Source organism: Balaenoptera acutorostrata, chromosome 2 (genome assembly GCF_949987535.1).
Source record: "Balaenoptera acutorostrata chromosome 2, mBalAcu1.1, whole genome shotgun sequence".
In the NCBI taxonomy this organism is placed as follows: Eukaryota; Metazoa; Chordata; class Mammalia; order Artiodactyla; family Balaenopteridae; genus Balaenoptera; species Balaenoptera acutorostrata.
In genome coordinates, this window is record NC_080065.1 from 103306753 (window position 1) to 103331659 (window position 24907).

Genomic DNA, 24907 nt, shown 5'->3' on the forward strand with positions numbered 1-24907 from the left:
CTTGTAATATATACCAGTTTGAAGATGAAGAAATTTTCCTAAAGGCATGAAAAACAAAATATTCCAGAAGTGATATTGGTAGAGCTATGGTTGCCAGTTTCCCTACTGATTGAAAAGTTACTTATTTAATTTAAATACCTGGCACAAAGTTTAGGCTATAACAACATAATCTGTTCCATTTCCACTTCTCCTTAAAGGTCTGTTCGTCCACAATCATCTCCCACCACTCTCCGGTGTGAATGCTCTAATTCTTACTCCTTGTACATACATCATGCTCTTTTCTGCTATCATTACTAAGTTCTTATCCCCTTCCAGGCCATACTGCAAGCCTTATACCCCTGGCAAGACAGAAGATCTATACACCATTTTAGTTCAGAAGTCCCATCTTTCCTACCAAACTCTTCTGTATGTCATTCTCTAATGAGTAGCCCATCTCAGAATGTCTACAGCACTTACTCTATAATTCAAAGCCTTGTATTTAATCATTCGTTGCTTAGAATAGGTGCCCTAGAAATGAAGACATCTACGCCTTATATCTAAGTGTCCTTTCAGTTCCTTGTCAATAGATCACACTTCTTCTACTTGATTTGTATCTCCTATAGCACAGATCCAATTTAAAACAGCCCACAAATCCCCTGAAATTTATGCAAAGTTTTATGCAAAATGTTTTTGAAGAAACAGTCGGTAGTTTTTATCATATTCTCGAGTGACCATATGATACAAATGGTCAGGAACCTCTGTCAAATGATGGGTGCCCATTATTTATACAAAAAAGATTTGTTAACTTATAAACTGTCCTTTGTCACACAGCAAAATACTCAAGTCTGCTAAAAGCTAACAAAAAGTTCTATTCATCTGAAAAAAGAAAACAAGAAAATCTTTCTGCTTCCTGTATAAAGAAATTCAAGCCATGGAAACTATTCAGCTTTTCTTATCTACAGCAGATACATTTTATTATTTCAGTAACACAAGAATAATAATGGAGCATTTCTGGGTTTTCTGAACCATGAAACCATGAAGTCTTCTGTTCTTTAGTGTGCTAATAAAATGAATTTCACTATGAAGCTTTAATTAAACATAAATATGAGTGCTCTCTTAAGAAACTGATAAGAAATAGGGATGGGAAGAACAATTAAAGGCAAAAACTAATCTGAGGTAGAAAGTATTGTTCTATCACCCAATTATATAGTGTATAAAAAAATACAATTAATATGTTCCAAACTTAATTCTTTCTGGCTCATGAAATTATATTCCTATTTGCCAGCACACATAAATCCTGCAGAAGTTCTCATATCAAGTATATCAAAATTAGTATCAAAAAATAAGTGAATTTTACAAATAATGTGCTGTCATCACCTGCTTATTCACAGCATAACTTCAGAGCTTTACATATTCTGCTCTATATTTGCATGGTTAGGATTCTGGCCATCTTAGGGAAGAATCGTCAGGTCTCTCAAAAACAAAGTTGCTTTTCTCATCTTTATGGTCACCTTTTGCTTCTTAGATAAATCTTTGCATGCTTACAGAATTTGTTAACTGACAGGGCATTTTAACTCCTCCATCAGAAAACATATTATTTATGCCAAACAAATGAGATTAAATCATCTACTCCTTTCTCAGATGCTTTATTGTACCTGTCCACTAAAGTTAGCATAAAATAATCTCTCTCGAAGCAATGTAGCTCAGTTTTCTTTTCCAATAGAAGAAAGGATAACTGAAATTTGCCTTTTATTTTATCCTGCTCTCTAAGGCTTTAATGAAATTCTTCACTACTAAGCTAGGCAGTCTCCTTAAGGCAAGCAATCCATTGCCAACAAAGCATGATGCTTTTTCAATTGACTAATGAAAAGCCATTTTACATTTTCTTTTGATACCTAGTGGAGAAAAAAACTGCTAAGTAAAAATTCAGAAAGAACGAATTTCAACTACAGAAATATGCCATTATTTTTATTACATAGAAGAACACAGCCACTACTTTTGGACTCACAAAATTACAGGGTATCAGAGTTATCAATCAAAAAGTGTCAGGAGTCAGGTGGCTTTATCACTTTTCGAAAATACATTCTTACCTGACTAAGTGAGGTGGTATCTGTAAGTACAGCATCAGGAGGTCTATTAGGTATGGCTACAGCTACCTGAGATCAAAAAACATTACACGTTAAATTATAACAAAATAATTGTTATTCTCTTTACCCAGACTGATATTTGATAAACAACCATGTTTCAATATACAGTCATCCCTCAGTTTCCAAGGGTGACTGGTTCCAGGACCCCTTCATGGATACCAAGATCTGCAGATGCTCAAATCCCTTATATAAAACGGTGTAGTATTTGCATATAATCTATGCACATCCTCCCATACACTTATAATACCTAATACAATGGAAATGCTGTGTAAATAGTTTGGGAACTTTCTGGAATTTTTTTTTTCTGAATATTTTTGATCCACGGTTGGTTCAATCTGCAGATGCCAAACCTGTGGATACAGAACCCACAGATATGGAGGGCTGACTGTAACAAAATCTGCAAGCTGGATAAAAAGTTTATTTTAATATTTTATTTTCAGCACATAATGACATTTAAAATTTCATAACTGCTAGCTTCATCTACATTATGATTTCCCTGAAATGACCTTGTTTAACGAAAGGAATTATATAACCAGATCCATTCTCTAGGCCACAAAGGAGAAAAAGGTAAAGACTCTTTTCCCAATGCAAAAGATGACAATAACTGTAAGAATTAGACCAACAATTCACATCTATATTGATTTAATCTTTAAATGCACTTTACTAAGGGTGTGGATCTCTTTGCATTTATTTTCTTTTTAATTTTTATTGGAGTATAGTTGATTTACAATGTTGTGTTAATTTCAGGTGTACAGCAAAGTGAAACAGTTATACATATATATATCTATATCTATATCTCCACTCTTTTTTAGATTCTTTTCCCATATAGGTCCTTACAGAATATTGAGTAGAGTTCCCTGTGCTATACAGTTAACTCCTTATTAGTTATCTATTTTATATACAGTAGTATGTATATGTCAATCCCAATCTCCTAAATTATCACTCCCCCACCATTTCCCCCCTGGTAACTATAAGTTTGTTTTCTACATCTGTGACTCTATTTCTGTTTTGTAAAGAAGTTCATTTGTATGTTTTTTTTTCAGATTCTGCATATAAGTGATATCATATGATATTTGTCTTTATCTGACTTACTTCACTCAGTATGGCAGTCTCTAGGTCCATCCATGTTCCTGCAAATGGCATTATTTCATTCTTCTTTATGGCTGAGTAATAGTCCATTGTATATATGTACCACTCTTCTTTATCCATTCCTTTTTTTTTTTTAAGTGCATAAATCTTTTTTTTTTTAATAAATTTATTTTTTTTTTTTGGCTGTGTTGGATCTTTGTTGCTGTGTGCGGGCTTTCTCTAGTTGCAGTGAGCGGGGGCTCTCTTCATTGCAGTGCGCAGGCTTCTCCTTGCGGTGTCTTTTCTTGTTGCGGAGCACAGGCTCTAGGCGCACAGGCTTCAGTAGTTGTAGCACGCGGGCTCAGTAGTTGCGGCTCGTGGGTGCTACAGCACAGACTCAGTAGTTGTGCCGCACGGGCTTAGTTGCTCCACGGCATGTGGGATCTTCCCGGACTGGGACTTGAACCTGTGTCCCCTGAATTGGCAGGCGGATTCTTAACCACTGCACCACCAGGGAAGCCCCCATTCCTCTGCTGATGGACATTTAGGTTGCCTCCATGTCCTGGCTATTGTGAACAGTGCTGCTATGAACATTGGGGTGTGTGGTTTTCTCCAGATGTATGCCCAGTAGTGGGATTGCTGGATCATATGCTAACTCTATTTTTCATTTCTTAAGGAACCTCCATACTGTTCTCCGTAGTGGCTGTATCAATTTGCATTCCCACCAACAGTGCAAAAGGGTTCCCTTTTCTCCACACCCTCTCCAGCATTTACTGTTTGTAGATTTTTTGATGATGGCCATTCTAACCAGTGTGAGGTGATAACTCATAGTTTTGATTTGCATTTCTCTAATAATTAGTGATGTTGAGCATGTTTTCATGTGCTTTTTGGCCATCTGTATGTCTTCTTTGGAGAAACGTCTGTCTAGATCTTCCTCTTTGCATTTATATCCTAATTGGAGCAGTTGAGCTTCTTGGATGTGTAGATCAACGTTTTTCATCCATGCCATTGTTCCTTCAATTATTTTTTCTGCTTCTTTCTCTCTCCTCTCTGGTATGCCCATTATATAAAAGCTGGTGTACTTAATGGTATTTCACATTTCTCTGAAGCCTCTTCATTCTTTTTCTTCACCTTTTTTCTTTCTGTTCTTCAGACATAGATAGATTGATCGATCTTCAAGCTTTTTGATTTTTGATCTTCAAGATTTTTGATTCATCAACAGATGAATGGACTTTCAAGCTTTTTGATTAAAATCAAAAAGCCACTTCAAATCTACTGTTGAGACCCTCTAGTAAATTCTTCATTTCAGTTATTGTACTTTCAGTTCCAGAACTACTTCTATTTGGTTCTTTTTTTATATAATTTCTATTTATTGATTTCTTTCTCTTTTTTTTTTTTTTTTTTTTTTTTTGAGCCACACCACGCAGCTTGCAGGATCTTAGTTCCCCGACCAGGGACTGAACCCATGCTCCCTGCAGTGGAAGTGCGGAATGCTAACCACTGGACCACCAGGGAATTCCCCAATTTTTCTCTATTTGATGAGACATTGTCCTCATACTTTACTTCTTTACACACTTTACTTCTTTAAGCATGGTTTCCTTTAGTTCTTTGACTATATTTACAATAAATGCTTTGAAGTCTTTTCCTATTAAGTTGTCTCAAAAGCAATCTCTGTTGCCTGTTCTGTTTTGTTTTGTTTTTTCCTATCTATGGGTCATACTCTTTTATTTCTTTCAGATCTTGTAATTTTTTTGTTGATAACTGGATACTTTAGATAATATATTGCAGCAACTCTGGATACTGAGACCCCTTTCCCCTTCCAGGGCTTGTTGTTATTGTTAACTTGTTCATTTGTTTAGACGATTCATTTGGCTAGACGATTTTAGTTAAGTATATTTCCCCCACAGTGTGCAGACTCTGATGTTGCTCCTCAGAGGGTACAGCCTTGGGCGAGCACAGTCAGCCTGGGATGACAGTGGTTTTAGCAGGGCACTCTGTGACCGTCTCTCCCTGATCTCTCTGTTAAACTGTCTGTCCAGCTGTTGGGCTTCACAAATTGCCAGATGACTGTTCTATTATTTTCAACAGTGCCCTGGGGCATAAATTGTTCCACAGTCTGATCCAATTAAAGTCAGGCCTTTTAGGAGGTGTAGTCTTTGAGGCCAGTCTTTGAGGTTTGTTATGATCCCATGACGACTCTCCTTAGCTGTCTCTTTCCATGGTTCTCTCTGGCAAACTTCTAGTTGGACTAGTTTAGTTTACTGCTTCCATGGAGCTACCAGCCTCCTCTTGATTATCACTAAAGTAACCTTGTTTTTGAAACCATCCTTACTTTTGAGCTTCCAAATACTTGCTACCAAAATGACTCAGTTTCCGTGGGAAGGGCTTCAGAGCTCTCTATCATGACAGCCTGCCTTGCCCCCCAGGCAAAACCTCTGCACCACTGCCACGGACATGAGGGCAAGGATAGTGGCCCACTTCTCTCCAAGTGACATCCTCACTTTACAAGAAGAGTCCTAGGCAGAGGTCGGAGCTCCTGGTCTTCTCAGCTTGCCTCTAGCAGCAGGGGACCCCCACGCTATGAGCAGCCTGGGCAAGAGTTATCAGGGCCCTAGTGTTCTCAGCCTGCCATGGTGGAACACAGTCTCCACCCTACAAGTGGGGGTAGGGTGGAGGAAGACAGCCCCGTAACTCTCAGCCACTTTTACCTGGAATTGAGCTTCTGCAACACAAGCTGGGGCCGGGGAGCCGGGGTGGGGGTAATAGGAAAAATGAGTGAGCTGCTCCTCCTAGGAAGACAGTGCAGCCCTATTCAGGGAACTGAGGGCAGAGGTAAAAGCTAGGTTAAATTGATGTAAAATCCAATTTACAAAATATTTTTAGGAAAAAAATATGTTTTTGGATAGAATTTGAGAACTAAAGAGTAACTAGAATTGTTTTATACAAGAGAAATGCTCAAGTCATTTAATGAATGATAATTTGCATTTATACAAGGATCACTTGTAAGTGTTAGGTTTTTCTAAAGAGTTTTGGATGCAGGCAAAGTTTGCATAAGAAAGTAAAGATATTCCCATAGTTACCTCAGCTACATTACACTTACGTCAGCCAGACTTTTCTATATATAACATATGTTATATATTAAAATATACAAATATAAACAGCATTTCAAATCCAAGGAACACATTCTGATTCAAAGAAGTGTGGATTACTGAAATCCTACTCTATGAAATTACACATATGGTAAGTTCAAAATACAGATAAGGATACTTAACGACACATGTTTCTCACTTATGAAGTCATAGCCTACCTTAGCTTTGTCTGACGTCCGTTTTCCACCAAAGCCTCCAGCGCCAACAACAAAGATGGAGAACTGATTATAACATATAAGTTCCTCCCCAGAGTAAGAGCAGACTGAAAAGCAAATGAAAAAAAAAAAAGAGGTTATTACCAAAAGACATAACTAGTTACCCAATATGTGATCAACAATCCTTTTAAATGTTTCAGAAACAAAATCCAATTACTAAAAGGCTTTGCAATTTAAAGACACCCAAGTTTGGGATACAGAGCACTCATTTTAATCATTCACTACCAGTCTCTGGAAGGCAGAGAGAAGAGGATCTTGACAAATCCTTTCTGGACTATGAAACAGCAGTTCATCTCACCTCTTCTTAAAGTGCCCCAACTGCCTTTCATATTTCAATTCTCTCCTTCTCAAACCTTTCAAACAATTCCACTATAAAATGCAGACTAACACACATGAAAAGATGCTCATCATCGCTAATTATTAGAGAAATGCAAATCAAAACTACAACGAGGTACCACCTCACACTGGTCAGAATGACCATCATTAAAAAGTCTACAAATAACAAATGCTGGAGAGGGTGTGGAGAAAAGGGAACCCTCCTACACTGTTGGTAGGAATGTAAATTGGTGCAGCCACTATGGAAAACAGTATGGAGGTTCCTCAAAAAACGAAAAATAGAATTGCCATATGATCCAGCAATCCCACTCCTAGGCATATATCCAGACAAAACTATAATTCAAAAAGATGCATGCACCCCTATGTTCATAGCAACACTATTTACAATAGCCAAGACATGGAAACAACCTAAAAGTCCATCAACAGATGAATGGATAAAGAAGATGTGATACACAAACACACACACACTGGAATATTACTCAGCCATAAAAAAGACTGAAATAATGCCATCTGCAGCAACATGGATGCACCTAGAGATTATCATACCAAGAGAAGTCAGAAAGAGACAGACAAATACCATATGATATCACTTATATGTGGAATCTAAAATATGACACAAATGAACATATCTACAAAACAGAAACGGACTCAGAGATATAGAGAACAGACTTGTGGTTGCCTAGGGGAAGGGAAGGGAAGGTGGTGGAGGGATGGATTGGGAGTTTGGGATTAGCAGATGGAAACTATTATATATAGGATGGATAAACAACAAGGTCCTACTGTATTGCACAGGGAACTATATTCAATATCCTGTGATAAGCCATAATGGAAAAGAATACGAAAAAGTATGTATATATGTATAACTAAATCACTTTGCTGTACAGCAGAATTTAACACAACATTGTAAATCCACTAAAATTCAATAATTCAATAAAATTAAAAAATTAAAATAAAATACAGATAACCACACTCCCAAATTTTCAAACATTCTGCTGAAGTCCTCAATAGAGCCTGGAATGTAAAAGAAGAAATAAGTGAGAATGAAGGTATAAGCTTCAGGAGGGCAGGATCACGGCTTTTTTGCTCACCATCATATTTCCAGCAATTAGAATAGTAACTGGGACAGAAAAGGTACCTAATAAATATGTATTAAATTAATTAGTAAATCAATGAACAAACGATGTGACTGAGCAAGTTAGTGAATAAGTAAGCAAGTAATGAATGAAAGACAGCTGTCCCTCTTTCTACTGACTACTTTCCTGGTGACAGTTTGAGCATCACCTAAATCACCAGCACTATAAAACTAGGAATATGATTTTGAATTGTATAATAAGGAAAAATATAATTATAACAAAAAATAAGGGAAGTCATGGTGATTTGCATTTAAAATAAGACTTTTATCCTTATTACACAGAAAATTGGATATCTAATTTCATCTATATTTTATCTACAACTTGTAATACATTATTACCCATTACCAAGCTATAGCTAAATAAATGGAGTAGATCAAGAAAGAATAGTAAAAATTAAAGCTAAGGTTACTGCAAAACTTTTTTGTGGTAGACATTTGGTAGAATGGTGAGAAGACTAAAAGAAAACCAGGAGAGTTCCAGCCAAATGTTAGCCAATATTTGGAGTGGTAAGAAAATACCAAAACCTTAAAAAAGAAAGAAGAGGGGTAAGGAGGAAGAGGGAAAGAGAGAGAACAGACACATGTTCTATGTGTCTATGATGAAATACATAGTTTACTTTGTAAACTATGAGTTAACAAAAACAATGTAGTGGAAAAATATTTAAGAGCATTAAAAATGTTCTCAATATATTATTAAGTAAAAACAAGGCAAGTTCCAAAACAACATATTCAGTATAACCTCCTATGTATTTAGAACAAAAATGATAAAGCCTACATTCCAAATACCAGACAAAAACTTTCCACTGTTATGTCCAAAATTTTTTATAATGTTTATCTATTTCTATTGTTCTTAAACTTTAAAACAAATAAATTCTAAGCAATGTATCTTTGGCTTATGTTTAGTTACTAGTATTTCAACATTCATTAAACTACTATCATCTTTTTTTCCACTGCAAATAAAATGTGGTTATGGTGTTTAAACCCCATTTTAAGTTCAATAGGTTTGAATGTGCAAGGTTAAGAACCTAACTACCATTTATAAGAATGATTCAGGGGTCAAATACGTTTGAAGTTCCAAAGAGCTAACACAGAAAAGAGTATCTACAACATAGCCTAATTATCAACTGAGGGCAGTCTATGTATTCATTCCTGCCAAAAAACATACTCTAGGAAGCATAATTCTCCTCTATGTTTGCTATACCAGCTACATTTCTCACCTCTGTGCTTTGGTTATGTTGTTACAAATCTCCTGAAATGTCCCACTCTCTGGACCTCTACCCCAATCTACTCCACCCCCTCCTCCCGTATTTTCTAAAAAAGCTTATGAATTTTTAGAACACTAATCTTGCTTTCTCACAATTGGAAGATAAATAGAAACTTATTAATCAACTTCTGTGATAAAGTATTATGTTACATACAAAGCCTATGAATCTAACAATATTATTATAAGAACTAGAAATAAGTTACCATCCATAAGAATTATTAAACTGGATCCTTTATCCAGGACGTCAGCAACAATTGCTTCACATTTTAATTTTCCTAAAAATGGAAAGTAAATAAATAAATAATACATAAATAAATAAGGAGACTGTTTTAAAGACCATAAGTTATATGAAGACATGAGAGAAATTAACATAACTTCCACTGTAAGTTCAGCAAAGCTAAAAAATCATGATTTAGAATAATTTTCAATATAATGTTGAATCATAAACATTAAAAACAATCAGAATACCTGAGTCACCAAATTTGAAACATCAATAATTCTGATACATTAGGTTGTAAAAAGTAACAATTTTCAATCATTCAATGAACACTTGTTAAGCATACAGCCAACACCATCTACCCCATTCCTTCTCAAATCTCTATGGGCTTCAGTTAGACAGTGTTTCTTTCTAACTACTCTGTTCTTTTAGGGACTGTTCCATTATTTAACTGGTAATGTCTTGATGGATTAACAATTATTTGAGAGTGAACTCATAATCTTTTTCTCCAACCTGTTTTTCTCTTTTGTTCCCTATACGAATGAATGGTACTATCCACCCAACTGCCAAGCCAGAAACTTCAGCATGACCCTTGTCTCATAAAACAGTGTCTAAGTATGTGGCAAGACTTGAGTATGCAGAGACTGGGAGGAGCTAAATTATATGAAAAGTTTCTGACTTCGTCCTGAAGTCTATGAACAGCCATCTGGGGTTTTTAACAGGGAAGTGACAAATACACTTGCATTTTGGAAATAATATTCTGGCTGCAGTGAGATGAGCAGACCTGAAGGGAGCAAGAATGGAGGCAGAGGGCTTCCCTGGTGGCACAGTGGTTGAGAATCTGCCTGCTAATGCAGGGGACACGGGTTCGAGCCCTGGTCTGGGAAGATCCCACATGCCGCGGAGCAGCTGGGCCCGTGAGCCACAATTACTGAGCCTGCGCGTCTGGAGCCTGTGCTCTGCAACAGGAGGCCGCGATAGTGAGAGGCCCGTGCACCGCAATGAAGAGTGGCCCCCGCTTGCCGCAACTAGAGAAAGCCCTTGCACAGAAACGAAGACCCAACACAGCCAAAAATAAATAAATAAATAAACTCCAATCTCTTTAAAAAAAAAAAAAAAAGAATGGAGGCAGAGAGAACACTTAGAAAGTGAGAGATGATGGTGGTCAAAGTGAGGGGGACAGAAATAGGATTCTAAATGTATTGAAGGGAGAGAATCAAAGAACTTGGTACCCGCCTGGGTATGAAAGATGGTAAAAGAAACGCTAAGGATACCTAGATTGCTGTCACTTTCACCTCCTAAATCTCTCTCTGCTTCTCCCACTTCTCTCCATCTCTCCACCACCACCTTAGCCTAAGCTACCATCATTTCATTTGAACTACCACAACAGACTTCTAACTAGGTACCTACATGTCCACTCTGACCAACTTTAAAACATGCTCTCCTATTATGTCTGAAGTTATTTTTTCCCAAAGTCAACCTGATTACCAACCTGATTATGCCAAATCCTTCTATTTTAAGTTCTAATGGTATCACGTATGTTTCATCTGTAATGTTTATCACATATAGTTGCAAGTGTACATTTATTTGTGTGGCTTTTTGACTATTGGCTGCCCTCCCCACCAGCTAGGTTATATGCTCCGTGAGGGCAGAGTCCAGATTTACTTCCATTCTCCATTTATTCACAACCCTAGCAGAAAGTTTAGAAGTTAGGAAGTAATCAATAAATATTCATTGTCAAATTGCTGGTGACCTCCTCAGGTGATCAACTCCACATCCAATCAAACACCAAGCCCACTCCCTACATATCTCTATAATTTCTCCACTTATATCCATCCCCATGCCCACAATCCTATTCAATCAACCACGGTCTCTAACCTAGATTATTACAACAGTCTCTTAGAAAATCTCCTTCTCTCTATCTCATTCCCTTAAAATCCAAGCATTACAAACATGAGCCAGAGTTGATGCTTTCTAAAATCCATGTTTGATCATATAATTCTCTCCTTTCAGTCCTTCAGTGGTTATCTATTGTCTTTAAAATAAAAGCCAAACTTCTTCACCTGACCACACACTGCACACTGCCTCAGATTAAAAAAAGGGCTGTGTGAAAACTTAGGCTGTAACACTAAACTGAAGACTCAAACTGAGACAGTGGAGCAGGAGGACACGGAACTCACCTCCCCACCAACAAACACATCAAAAATACATCTACATGTAGAACAATTCTCACCGAAAACTAAGTGCAGACTAACAGAAAGACCTGTACAACCAAGACTATAAGAAAGACCCACCGGTAATTGGGTAGAAAGGGAAGAAAAGCGATCAGGTCAGGACCTGTGTCCCTGAGAGGGGACTCAGAGGAAAAAGGAGATTACACGGGAAGAGACCTTCCCTGGGGAGTGAGCAGTTCAAGCCACACATTGGGCGCCCCAGCCCTGGTGTCCAACAAGGGGAACACGAGTCCCCTTGGCTGGTTGGAGGGCCAGTGGGATTAACAGGAGGGCTGTGGGAAGCCTGGACTCCGGGAGCACGTGAACACTTACGTGCCCCTGAGGCAGGGCAGAGAGGGCAGACTGAAACCACTTGGGTAGCTGACTGGTTTCCTACGACTGCCCTGGTCCCCAGCCTGAGCTGAGAGAACACGCCAGCACCATGTGCCTCATGTCGCAGCTTCACACTCTGGGCTGCCATGATTGAGGAAAAGGCTCAGCCATGAGACACTGAGGAGGTTCAAACTCTACATGGCAACTGAGCAGTGAGCGGGCAGCAATTACTGGTGGCTGCACAGGGGCCCCAGATCTCTGATGGTGGCCATGCCAAACGAAACCCATGCTCTGGGAATATTACTCAGCCATAAAAAGAAACGAAATGGAGTTATTTGTAGTGAGGTGGATGGAGTTAGAGTCTGTCATACAGAGTGAAGTAAGTCAGAAAGAGAAAAACAAATACTGTATGCTAACACATATATATGGAATCTAAGGGGGGAAAAAAAAAGGCTCATGAAGAACCTAGTGGCAAGACGGGAATAAAGACACAGACCTACTAGAGAATGGACTTGAGGATATGGGGAGGGGGAAGGGTAAGATGTGACAAAGTGAGAGAGTGGCATGGACATATATACACTACCAAACGTAAAATACATAGCTAGTGGGAAGTAACCGCATAGCACAGGGAGATCAGCTCTGTGTTTTGTGACCACCTAGAGAGGTGGGATAGGGAGGGTGGGAGGGAGGGAGATGCAAGAGGGAAGAGATATGGGAACATATGTATATGTATAACTGATTCACTTTGTTATAAAGCAGAAACTAACACACCATTGTAAAGCAATTATACTCCAATAAAGATGTTAAAACAAACAAACAAACAAAACAAAACCATGCTCTGACCGTCACTGATTACCCACACCTGCCCCTCTTGCTCCACCACTGCTCCCCTCTGGAGTAAGGGTGCCAGTGCTGGGAGCGGGGGGAAGCACACACTTAAAGGAAACTTAGCCAGCTCAGACCCGACCCTCAGGGCTTCTGCTCCAGCAACTTGGGACCTGCCCCCGCACCAAATAGTGGGGTAACAGCCACTAAGCAGAGGGGAAGCTCTACCTAACATCTGGCTTGGCCCTACCCCTCCATCTCCAGCCCCACCCCCTACCAAGATGACAGCTGCCAGCACACCTTGAGAAAAGACATAAGTTGTGCTCACATCAAATCCAGCTCTCCCATCAATGCCACTGGGCACATGCAGACTGTATAGGGACATGCCCACAAAAGAACACCCCTTCAAGACCACCATAGGTAACTATTTCACCAAATTTCAATAGATAAAGAAATAGATAAGCAAAATGAAAAGACAGAGGAATCTGTTTCCACTGAAAGAGCAAGAGAAAACTCCTGAAAAAAACAACTAATGAAATAGAAATAAACAATTTACCAGATAAAGAATTCAAAGCATTAGTAATAAGAATGCTAACTGAATTATGGAAAAGAATAGCTGACTACAGTGAGAGTTTTAACAAGGAGCTAGAAAATTCTAAAAAGAACCAATCAGAACTGAAGAATACAACAACTGAAAAGAAAAACACACTAAAAGGAATTAACAGCACACTAGGTGATACAGAAGAACACATAAGTGATCTGGAAGATAGAAAATGGAAATCACCCAATCAGAACAGCAAAAAGAAAAAAGATGAGAACATTTTAAAGGATCTTTGGGGTAACATCATGCATACCAACTTTCCATTATAGGGGTCCCAGAAGGAGAAGAAAGGGAGAAGGGGGTAAAAATATATTTAATGAAAATTATGGCTGAAAATTTCCAAAGTCTGAAGAAGGAAACAGATAGCCAGGTACAGGAAACACAGAGGGTCCCAAACAAGATGAATCCAAACAGACCCGCACCAAGACATATCATAATTAAAATGGCAAAACTTAAAGAGAGAATTCTAGAGGCAGCAAAAGAAAAACAAAGAGCATATACAAGGGAATGCCCATAAGGCTATCAGCTGATTGTTCTGCAGAAACTTTGCAGGCCAGAAGGGAGTGGCATGGTATATTTAAAGTGCTGAAAGGGCAAAACCTACAACTTAGGATACTCTGCCCAGCAAGATTATCCTTCAGAATTGAAGGGGAGATAAAGAACTTCTTGAATAAGCATCAATACTAAAGCAACCCTAAAAGAAATGTTAAAGGGTCTTCTCTAAGTGGAAAAGAAAAAGCTATAACAAGAATTAAGTATCTATAGAAAAGAAAAAATCCCATTAGTAAAGGCAAATATATAGGGAAGGCTGAGGCTCAACCACTTAAATAAGCTAGTACAACGACTAAAACAAAAAAAATTGTAAAATCAAGTATAACTACAATAATCAGTAAAGGGATAAACATGAAGATGTAAACTATGACATCAAAAACACAAGTATAGGGGCTTCCCTGGTGGCGCAGTGGTTGAGAATCTGCCTGCCAATGCAGGGGACACGGGTTCGAGCCCTGGTCTGGGAAGATCCCACATGCCACGGAGCAACTGGGCCCGTGAGCCACAATTACTGAGCCTGCGCATCTGGAGCCTGTGCTCCACAACAAGAGAGGCCGTGATAGTGAGAGGCCTGCACACCGTGATGAAGAGTGGCCCCCGCTTGCCACAACTAGAGAAAGCCCTTGCACAGAAACGAAGACCCAACACAGCCATAAAAATTAATTAATTAAAAAAAAAAAAACACAAAGTATGGGGGAAGCGAGTAAAAAATGTAGAGCTTTTAAAATGTGTTTGAACTTAAGGGACTACCTGGTTTAAAACAAATAAACACAGTCATAGATCAACATCTATGAGCCCCATGGTAACCACAAATCAAAAATCTACAACAGATACTCAAAAACAAAAGAGAAATGAACACAAGCAAAAGAAAAGCATGAAACCACAAAGGAAAAAACTAAAAGAAGAAGAAAAAAACAGCGAAGAACTACAAAAACAACCAGAAACAAGTAACACTAACACTGAAACAGAATTATTCAGCATTAAGCAATACGAATTTTTTTTTAATCTCAAAAAAAATTAAAGCACAATTCTAGCTATTTGCTGACCTCTACATTATATAATGTGAAATGAAAAAGACTTTTTTTTTATTTTACCACCTTACATGGTCAGTATATAATTAATATTCTGACATCAGAGTAGCAACATAAAACAAACATATCAAAGTAAAGTGAAAAGATAATGAGAAGATTTACTAAACAAGTAAGATATTATTGAGAAAAATAAACTGATTATTAAGACAGCCTTGGTTTTACTTACTCTAAAAGAAAACAGAAAAAAGTTAATTACAAGACATTCTGTATCTTTTAACATTGTTTGCGTTATGAAAAACAGTACCAACACAAATACCTGAGAAAAGAATGAAGAATCATATTCATGGGAATCATAACTGATTATACACAATCACTAAGTTTAGGACACACACAGAATATGCTCCTTTCAATTGTTGACCAGATGTTTAGTATTTTGAAGTAATTTATTAAATAAGACTATTCAAATAGGACAAAGTTTAAGGCAACCAAAATAGGTACTAGTTAACATCAATCTACTCTAATGGCTGACATGCACATGAATAACTTATAATATAGTTTATTTAGGTTGCTCTATGCCAGTTTAACACATTGACACAGTTTGGAAGGTTAGTCAGAAAATAAAACCATCAAGAACTCACCTGCTCTGGGAAGTGGTTTATATAACTCCAAGTACTGCTCCCCATGAAGAACCTACGTTAGGGTAAGCAAAATTTTATTAGTAGACTTTCTTTTTCCACAGCTTCTTCTGTGGATACCGCTAATCACAAGTGGCATTTCACTGTCCACACGTTCACGCGACTACTTCCCCCAAACTATCTGTCTCAAATTGGCTCCCACTTCTTAATTATATGATTCAGAAATAATCAGTCCCCCAATCTAAAGACTGTCAGCTCTCTAGAATAGAAAAGATACATTTGTGTTCTTTCTTGACATTCATAAATTTTTGTTGACTGATAACTGTGGATTATTTGCCAATGGAGACACTAAACTAGGCGTATTTCCAGTGCTCGTCACTGCGCCTGGAACACAGCAGGTATCCAATAAATATCTATTGAATAAAAATGAACAAATAGGTCAGTACTAGTAAAGTAATTTCAGGTCACACCTGCCAAATACAAATGACACAACCAAAACATTAATATAAATCTTACAACCACAGTCAAGTAAAAGCACTGCCAATGTCAACATTTCCTTAGTGTAAGAGTAAATACTAAAGACCCCGTGCAACATCAGAGCCACTTAACTTCAATGTATCAAAGCAAGAATATAAAAATATATGTAGGAATACAATAGGACAGTAAAAACAAAACCTGACCCATATATCCGAATGACCACACTCAACTGCTATGGGACAGTTTAATTCCCAGTCTTCCTCAGAACCCAGAAGGGAAAAAGAAAAGGGGTGAGGGTAGTGATGGGAGGACAAATGAAAGACTGCCTCACTATCATACGACCTGGAAGCTCAAGGTTAGGAAGACTGGGATTCAAATCCCAAGACGGCTATCATTCCCAGTGACAGATTTTGAACACTATTCATGATTTCCAACTCCTTCCAACTCTGAGGAAGAATTCTGAAACATTTACTTTAATTGTTTGTACTGACATTACCCAAACAGAAGAACTGTATGCAACAAATACCATGGGAGAGTGACTAAAACAACAAACTGCCTGGCATCTATTCCTTGCCTCCCTCCCAACTTCATCGAATACTTTAATAAAATAACCGTAGATTCTCATAGACTCAGAGCAGCAATGAGCTAATCGATCCTCCAGTAAATGGGTTCTCCAATCAGTCAAAATCACAGAAATCAGTTCAAAAGTCTACGATTCAACAGTTATCAACTGGACTCATGGCCTGACCCTCACTTCAAGAAATAAAATAACCCCAAAGCCTTCTCACAATTGTTTGCTCCTCCCTTCTTGAAACCATTTATTCACTTTGCTTCTCAAATACCACACTCTCCTGATACGCCTCATACCTCACCAGCCACTCCTTCCCAGTCTCTCTTGCTCACTCCTCCTCATCTCTTCCACCTCTCACCTCTCACCAAACTCAGGCTTTTCTCTACTTACGTTCACACATGGGTGATTTCACCCAGCCTCATGTCTTTAAATCTCACTTAAATGCTACCAATCCCAGTAGGGGCTCCCCCGCAAACTCTAAACTCACATATTTAACTGCCCACTGTATACCTCCACTTGAATGTGTACTAGGCATCTCAAATCTGTCCAAAACCAACTCCTGATCATCCCCACCTTAAAGTAACTGTATATATCTATTTTATTATACATAGTAATATATCATACATGTTACTACTACTATACATGTTAAATACATTGTACATAATTAATTCTAAATATATGGGTATATATGCATATATATCATCCCAGTTAACCAGACCAAAAACCTTCTTCCTTGACTCCTCTTTCTGTCCATGCATATCCAGACTAGTGCTGGAATTACCATAATCAACTCCAAACTGGTTTCCCTGCTTCCATGCTTGGCTCCCATAAATCTATTCTCCACAGAGGAGCAAAAATGAGCCTGTGAGTGAACATAGCCAGATCATACCACTCCTCAGTTCAAAGCACTACAAATGGCCTCCCATGTTAATCAGAGTATGAGGTGAAATTCTTACGATGACTACAAGGCCCTCTTCTGCTACCACTGCCCCCTTGCTCATTCTATAGCTGTATCAACCCCCTTGCTGTTCCAAAAACAAGGTAAGTATGCACCTGCCTCCAGGCCTTTTACACCTGTTCTCTCTGCTTCAAATATTCTTCACTCTTGCTCCTTCATCACTATCGTCAGGTGAGGATTATCATACCCACTTTATAGATAAGGAAACTGAAGCTTAGAGAAGTTATTTACCCTTGGTCAAATAGCATGTAATGGCAGAGAGAGAATTAATAACATTATGCCAGGGTTATGGACTGTATATAATTATTGTTGTCTTCTTTTTGCTTGCCTTTTCAACTAACTCTCTACCCTTTTTTTCTTTTTAAGAAAAATCAAAAGACATGCTAAATCTTTATCCTTGAATCCACCACTATAAACTATTGTATTAAGACACCACACACACACACACACACACACACACACACATACACAGCATGTGACATTTACCAATCATATTTAAAGAAAGAGAAGAAGAGCAAAATAAAGGTTTCTTATTATGCATACCTTTGCCAAGTTGACTGAGAGCCCAGGAATCTCTGCTAATCCTCCACCCATTATAGATTTCTGAGCTAGAATAACTCCGAAGGTAGGCAAACAGGAGAAATCAGAACTCCCTTCATAAATAAATTTCAAATCTTTCGGTTCCTTGAGAGATGCTCCCACTCCAAGGGCATACATAATAGTGTCCAGTTCCGTATAAGAAGAAGAAAATGGAGGAAGTTTATGGCCAATAGCTCCAGCCTATGGAACAATTGTAGAAAGTTATTTTTTTCACTGATATTCTTGTCAAATCTTTAAATTTCTGACTTTTCAAAACTATTAACTGCTACATACTTAGCTTTGTGAATAGAATGTCATTTTACTAAATCTGATAGGGTATCATAATTGTTTCACTATATTTTTTAAATAAAATCAATTATAATGTATGGAAAAAGACTTCATTTACAAATAAGTACTTTTTTCTTGCCCGCTTCTTGTTAACAGATAGTATATCTCATTTTCAACTTTCCTGTCTCTGATGATGGAAAAGCCTATTAATACAGTGACTGTTAGCTACTCAAAATTACAAAAAATAAAAAACTTATTATAAACAGGGATAATGAATGGCTCTATAAGATCTATTTTATAAAAGTCAGTAGAAACAGATGAGCAAAACACTGCTTAATGCTTGTAAATCAGACTCCCTCATAATGGTTTTGGTTATAATTAGATTTTACCATAAGCTCCTACCCAGGACTGTCCTTTATCTAATTGGATATTGTATTTTTCTATTTAGTGATGACATGCCTAACTAATTTGTGAAGCATATGTTAGGTTCTAAAAGAATCATGTCCAATTTTTGATCACTTTCATTCTAAAGCAAGAGTCAGCAAACAACAGCTGAGAATTAAGAATGGTTTTTACATTTTTTTAAGAGTGGTCTAAAAAAAGAAAAAGAAGATTATGTGTCAGAAACAGTACGTGGTCCATAAAGCCTAAAATATTTACCATCTGGCCCTTTACCAAAAAAGTTTGCCAACCCCTACTCTAAAGTAAAATCACATTTATAAACTGATCATATTCTCAGGGTTACAATTAGATTGTTTATTTCATCACTATGTCTCCCCTGAGTCACAAAACACCAAAACTGAATGTGTCAAATGACTTATTTCTTATTATTTATGCACTATAATTTTTTTAAAAAAAAAGAAGTACTGGACATAGTTAATCAGCAAACTTCACAAGAGCTATAACCACAGCTCTCTTAGAATTTCTGACACAATGGGAGACTTTTTACTTGCAGCCATGTTGAAATATTTCCAAAATACAATCTGTCAATGCTTTTCCTTAAAAGAAATGACTCAAAAGAGGCACTAAGTTAAATATCCTTTTCTAAAGAGTTAGAAAGTGACTGAAGGACGATTATCAAAAATGCTCCAAAAACCAAAAAATACGCTTGTTTATTACACTGAAGAAGAGAAAGTAAAAGTTACATTTAATATTTTAGCTTTACGTTCATTCAAATTTTATAAACATTCATTACATGTTCTATAAAGTTTTATGGTCACTCACCTTTCCTATTTAACAATAAATTAATAGCTTGGAAAAGCATTTTTTGCATAAAAGAAAAGAAAAAAGAAAAAAAGGAAAGAAAAGAAAAAAGTCTCCAAAGAAGGCAAAGCGTTAGGCTTTCTCTTCCACTTACAAATCCTGATGTAGCTGTTGATGTCACATTACTGGTATGATTTGCCGAAACTCCTCCATCTGAATCTATTTTATTTAGAGCTTCAATTATACCGTCAATTGAGTCTAAAAAGAAAGAATAAATAACAATAATAATGCTTTTTTCCATCAACAGACGAATGGATAAAGATGTGGTACATATATACAATAGAATATTACTCAGTCATAAAAAAAGAATGAAATAATGCCATTTGCAGTGACATGGATGGACCTAGAGATTGTCATACTGAGTGAAGTCAGAAGGAGAAAGACAAATATCTATGATATCACTTATATGTGGAATCTAAAAAAATGGTACAAATGAACTTATTTACGTAACAGAAACAGAGTTATAGATGTAGAAAACATACTTATGGTTACCAAGTGAGAGGGAGACAGGGAGGGATAAATTGGGAGACTGGGATTGACATATAAACACTACTATATATAAAATAGATAACTAATAAGAACCTACTGTATAGCACAGGGAACTCTACTCAATACTCTATAATGACCTATATGGGAAAAGAATCTAAAAAACAGTGGATATATGTATACGTATAATGGATTCACTTTGCTATACAGCAGGAACTAACACAACATTGTAAATCAACTATACTCCAATAAAAATTAATTAAAAGAAAAATCAGTCCCACTAGGGTGTGGGAAGAGCATCTGCATATGTGAAATATCTAGCCAGTTATTTTACAGTGCTATTGAAATAGTGACCCACAGGACAAACTTCCAGATTTTTCCTATATAGTTGAACTATATTTCATTTGTACTGAAAAAAAATTTAAATCATGAATGATTCAAGTCAATCAACTTCAGGATAAATAAGGATGAACAAACTGAATTTTCTCTTTAGGATCACTGGAATTTAAATAAGACAGAGTGCTTTGGTAAACCTATTACATAAAGATCATAAAAGCATCATCTTTCAAATATCCTAAAGAGCTAATATTCTCCTGGTGAAATCCAAATAAATGTAAGCTATTTCCAAAAAAAAAAAAAAAAAAGCTTTTGTTACAGACGTGACTAAGAAAAGCTACAATGCTTTAGACAATCATTCCTATAACATCCAGCAAGCCTGCTGCAGAACCTTCGCTGGCATTCATGAACTGACTGTACGATGTCAGGCTATTGCAGGAAAAAATCGTGAGACTCTGAACAGACCAAAGATAACTGGGTGTTTCCAACATACTCTCCCCACGTTATGATTCCAAAGAGGCTCTGAGCTTTGCAGTCTTTGAGTGATTTTTACAACTCTGTAAAGTTGGATCCTTGTCCACAGATGTGCAATTTCCATCTGGTGGAGGGACAACTAATTTTCCTTCTCTCCCCACCATCACTCCTCCTCCAGGATGCAACAATGTCAAGATTACCCCCCAGGTCTCTGTACAGGTAACTTGCTCAGAAAATATTACTGAAAATTCTTCCAGAGAAAACCACCATTATGACCAGTGACTATGGACAGAATTCAGAAGCTGCTATTCTGGGGTCTGAAAGGTTAATAAAGGAGATTCACAGAGTATCCACATATGCCATAAGGTTCCAAAAGCTCTGGGACCTTTCTAACAAACCTCCTTCTAAACTCAGACAAAAACTATAACTAAACTACAGAATGTGAGATGACCAGGGCTCTCTGCCATTCCTGGTGACACTAGGTAGGTTTCTTGCCTACCAATCTTCCTCTTACCACCCCATTTAGGCTGCTGCCTAGATGGGAGGCTATTTAACTGAAAGTAACCTCGGTACAGGCCGGCGGTACTGCACTCAAAGACAGACCACCTGAGTTAACTCTTGGCTCAAACACTGAGAAAGCTTGGGCCACTTACTCAGCTTTTCTGGGATTTAGTTCCATCATCTGTAAAATGAGAATGGTGAAATGGGTGCTTGGAAAGTCGTGATTCTACAGAAAGTGTAAGATTTTTTTTCTAACTGTACTTCAAATACTAGGGGTATCTTTTCATTTATAACTATATAGTTCATTGTTAGCTTTTTCTTTATATTAGTCTAATACTTTTAAGGCAATAAAATGGAATTCTGACCTCAGAGAAGAGTTTTTAAGACACTTCTTCCTTTTTCCTTTTCCTAATTTTCATTGATAGGTGATTGCTATTCGGAGACTAAATTTATCTCAAATATCAAAAAAAAGAATACAGAAAATGCTACCGCTAATGACATAACAATCATGTTATCCTCTGATTGAGAAAAGTACAATGAATATTTCAGTGAGTGTACCAGCAGACAGGAAAGTAACATTGGGATTAAAAAAAAAAAAAGAAAAGTCATTTTTCAGATATATTCCTCTGTCAAACATTAAATATAATACTAGGAAGGGAAAAAAAGATTTTTCTATAAAATAATCCTGATTCATGATCCTTCCCAGAAAGGTCCTTTAAATTTCATATACTATATACATATGTGAGTTATACTAGAAAAAATAATGTGACTTTTATTGGCCATCTCTTCCTGTGGCATATCATAGATGATTCAATAATTCAAGGTAACAAGCATTTACTAAATCCTTTCTATGAGTTCAGCACTATACTAGCACCAAATACAAAAGGACATACAAGATACATTCTCTGCCTCCAAAGGAACTTACTATGCAGCTAAGAAACCACACACTTATGAAACAAAAGCAGTGGAAAGCAGTCATGATTAGATGCTCAAGTTGTAAGAGTTCAGCTAAGAAAGAGATCAATGAAGCCCAGAATATCTGGGGAGGTTTTGTTGAACATCTGGGGCTTGAGTTTTTCTAAAGAAGCACCGAGATTAGCAGAGGTGATAAAAGGAATAAGAGGCATCTTAGAAAGGCAGAGAAACAGTAGCAAAGACAAAGTGCTAAAACAAAGCAAAATCTATTCACTAGAGAGAAAAGACCTAAGCCTAAATAATATAAGACTTAAATAAACTTTTGGGGAAATAAGGAAAAATCAGGTCAGATAAGGAGCATGTGATTAGATAAGGCAAGACTTTGAAACCAACCACCAGATGGGGAATAGATGCATTGAGCACAAATGGGTAAACACCTCCTACCATCCTCTCCATCACACATATACCAAAAAATCAGGATCATAAGAAAACTGAAAAACTGACAGTGGGAGTAACATACATACCTTAAATTGGAGAGTTCTAATACCTACTGGAGCAGAAAATGTGCTCTAGATGATTTGAGCATCTAAGTTATCACAATTAAGAAGACAATTCCATAAGAGAAGAGAATGCTTTGTTGCCTCTGATTCCCCAACCAGGACTGAACTGACTTGGGACTCTTTACCTTGAATTCTCTGAGGCTTGGTGGCATTATCAAAGTCACAGATCTTCGTCCAGTTAGCCTTCACCGCCTCAGGAGTCATTGGCTGAGTCCTCTGTCTTACAATGGCTCCAAGGGTCCGCTCCCATCGTGCTGGTTATAGAAACAAAACTAAGATACTGAACACACAGTTTAAGAGCGAGACAGAAAGCAGAATTCATGAGTCTCCTGAATTTTTTTTTTTAACTTCAAGAAAAATGGAATTTGGAAAAAAGATTCTAACTTCTAAAGATTTTTACTACAAAATTTTTTTAAAAGAATAACAAACCCATTAGGATGTCAAATTTCTTTTTCTAATATTTGAAGCTGAAGGGAAAACCTCTCCCTCCTCTGACTATGCCAGATACTACTAAAGGTAAGATGAAATGCTGAATCAGAAAGTTAAATTATGTATAATCACACCAAAAGACTGTCTTCATCACCACAGATCACTTAGATAATACACTTTAAGGTAACAGAACAGAGTAGAGCTTTGTTGAATAGAAAACTGAAAACTAGTGGTGATAACAGGCCAAAGACTCCAGATAATCAAATTAACATATCAGACAACCCCACATAATTCTCCCGTTTCCTCCCTTTGCTCTTCCTCCTTGTCCATGGGAAGTCAACTAGATTGCCCAGATTCACAAAAATCATCATTGCTGCATAAGTTCCATGAAGATAATTTTTAACATTGTGTCTTTTTTAAAAAGCCTGAGGAATAAACAGAACCTTATTTAAACAGAATGGTCAGACTTTGATGATTACTAAATCGAAGATTTGTCCTGGGGAATGACAGAAGCTTCTAGAGATTTCTTATTGATAAAGTCCCATATACAGCTTTTATTGCAACAACTGATCTTCCTTTCTTAAAAGATGTCATAAGACACTTAAAAATGTTTGAATAAGTTACTTCATAACTTAGAGAACAGTCATTAATAATAGTCTACAATATGTTGTAACAATGTCATCCAGTAATGGCAGCCTTTTAAATAATTCAATTAATTTTGATACCAGCATCCAACTGAAAACTTGAATTGGGATATTGGAATGTTCACAATTTTTTTTAAACACCATAAAGTAATTATCCAATCTGGAGCTCACAAGGTTTAAGAACTGGGGGAAAAGAGGACTTAAGCCAGATGAATTTACTGTTGGGCTGAAGGAGAATAATTTCTATAGATCAGCTGCAATTTCTCTTCTAGAAAGCTGTCCAGTGTGATTCCCCACTGTCTCCTTCTGATGTCTCATGCTCCAAAGAAGAAAAGAATCACTGAGAGAATTGGAGAACTTGCCTAGGACAGAGCTCTTCCCATCTTCAAAAAACGCCCTCCCTCCCACTCACTACTCTGCTGAACAAGCATGTGGGGTGCCGGAGACATGGGAAGACAAACATCAATATAAAGAGAGACTGTGCTGTCTGAAAAAACAGCCAGTTCTGAATAGGACAGGACAAATATTGAATAAGCACTGCTAATAGGAAAAAAACTGAAAAGATCCTTGAAAATACCACAGGCCTGCAGGACAACTTCCATGTTTTAGAAGACCTGTTGCTATTACAATGTTTGAGTTTGATTATGCGTGCACTAAATCCAATGGTTCGGCATTTGACAAGGTCTTTACCCAGCTCTACCTGGATATGCAGGTTTAAAGATATGGAAA

General features: G+C 37.3%; 1 protein-coding gene across 1 annotated transcript in view; it reads right to left on the reverse strand.

Annotated features, from left to right (window-relative positions):
* LOC130707135 (peroxisomal multifunctional enzyme type 2-like) overlaps positions 1-24907 on the reverse strand; it is a 75045-nt gene that overhangs the window by 14856 nt on the left and 35282 nt on the right. The window contains exons 11-17 of the mRNA XM_057540367.1: positions 23231-23359; positions 19928-20031; positions 18247-18483; positions 15701-15752; positions 9494-9565; positions 6502-6605; positions 2070-2135 (exon numbers count right to left, since the gene is read on the reverse strand). Coding sequence (XP_057396350.1) covers positions 2070-2135; positions 6502-6605; positions 9494-9565; positions 15701-15752; positions 18247-18483; positions 19928-20031; positions 23231-23359 — 764 coding nt within the window. The remainder of the gene's footprint in view (positions 1-2069; positions 2136-6501; positions 6606-9493; positions 9566-15700; positions 15753-18246; positions 18484-19927; positions 20032-23230; positions 23360-24907) is intronic.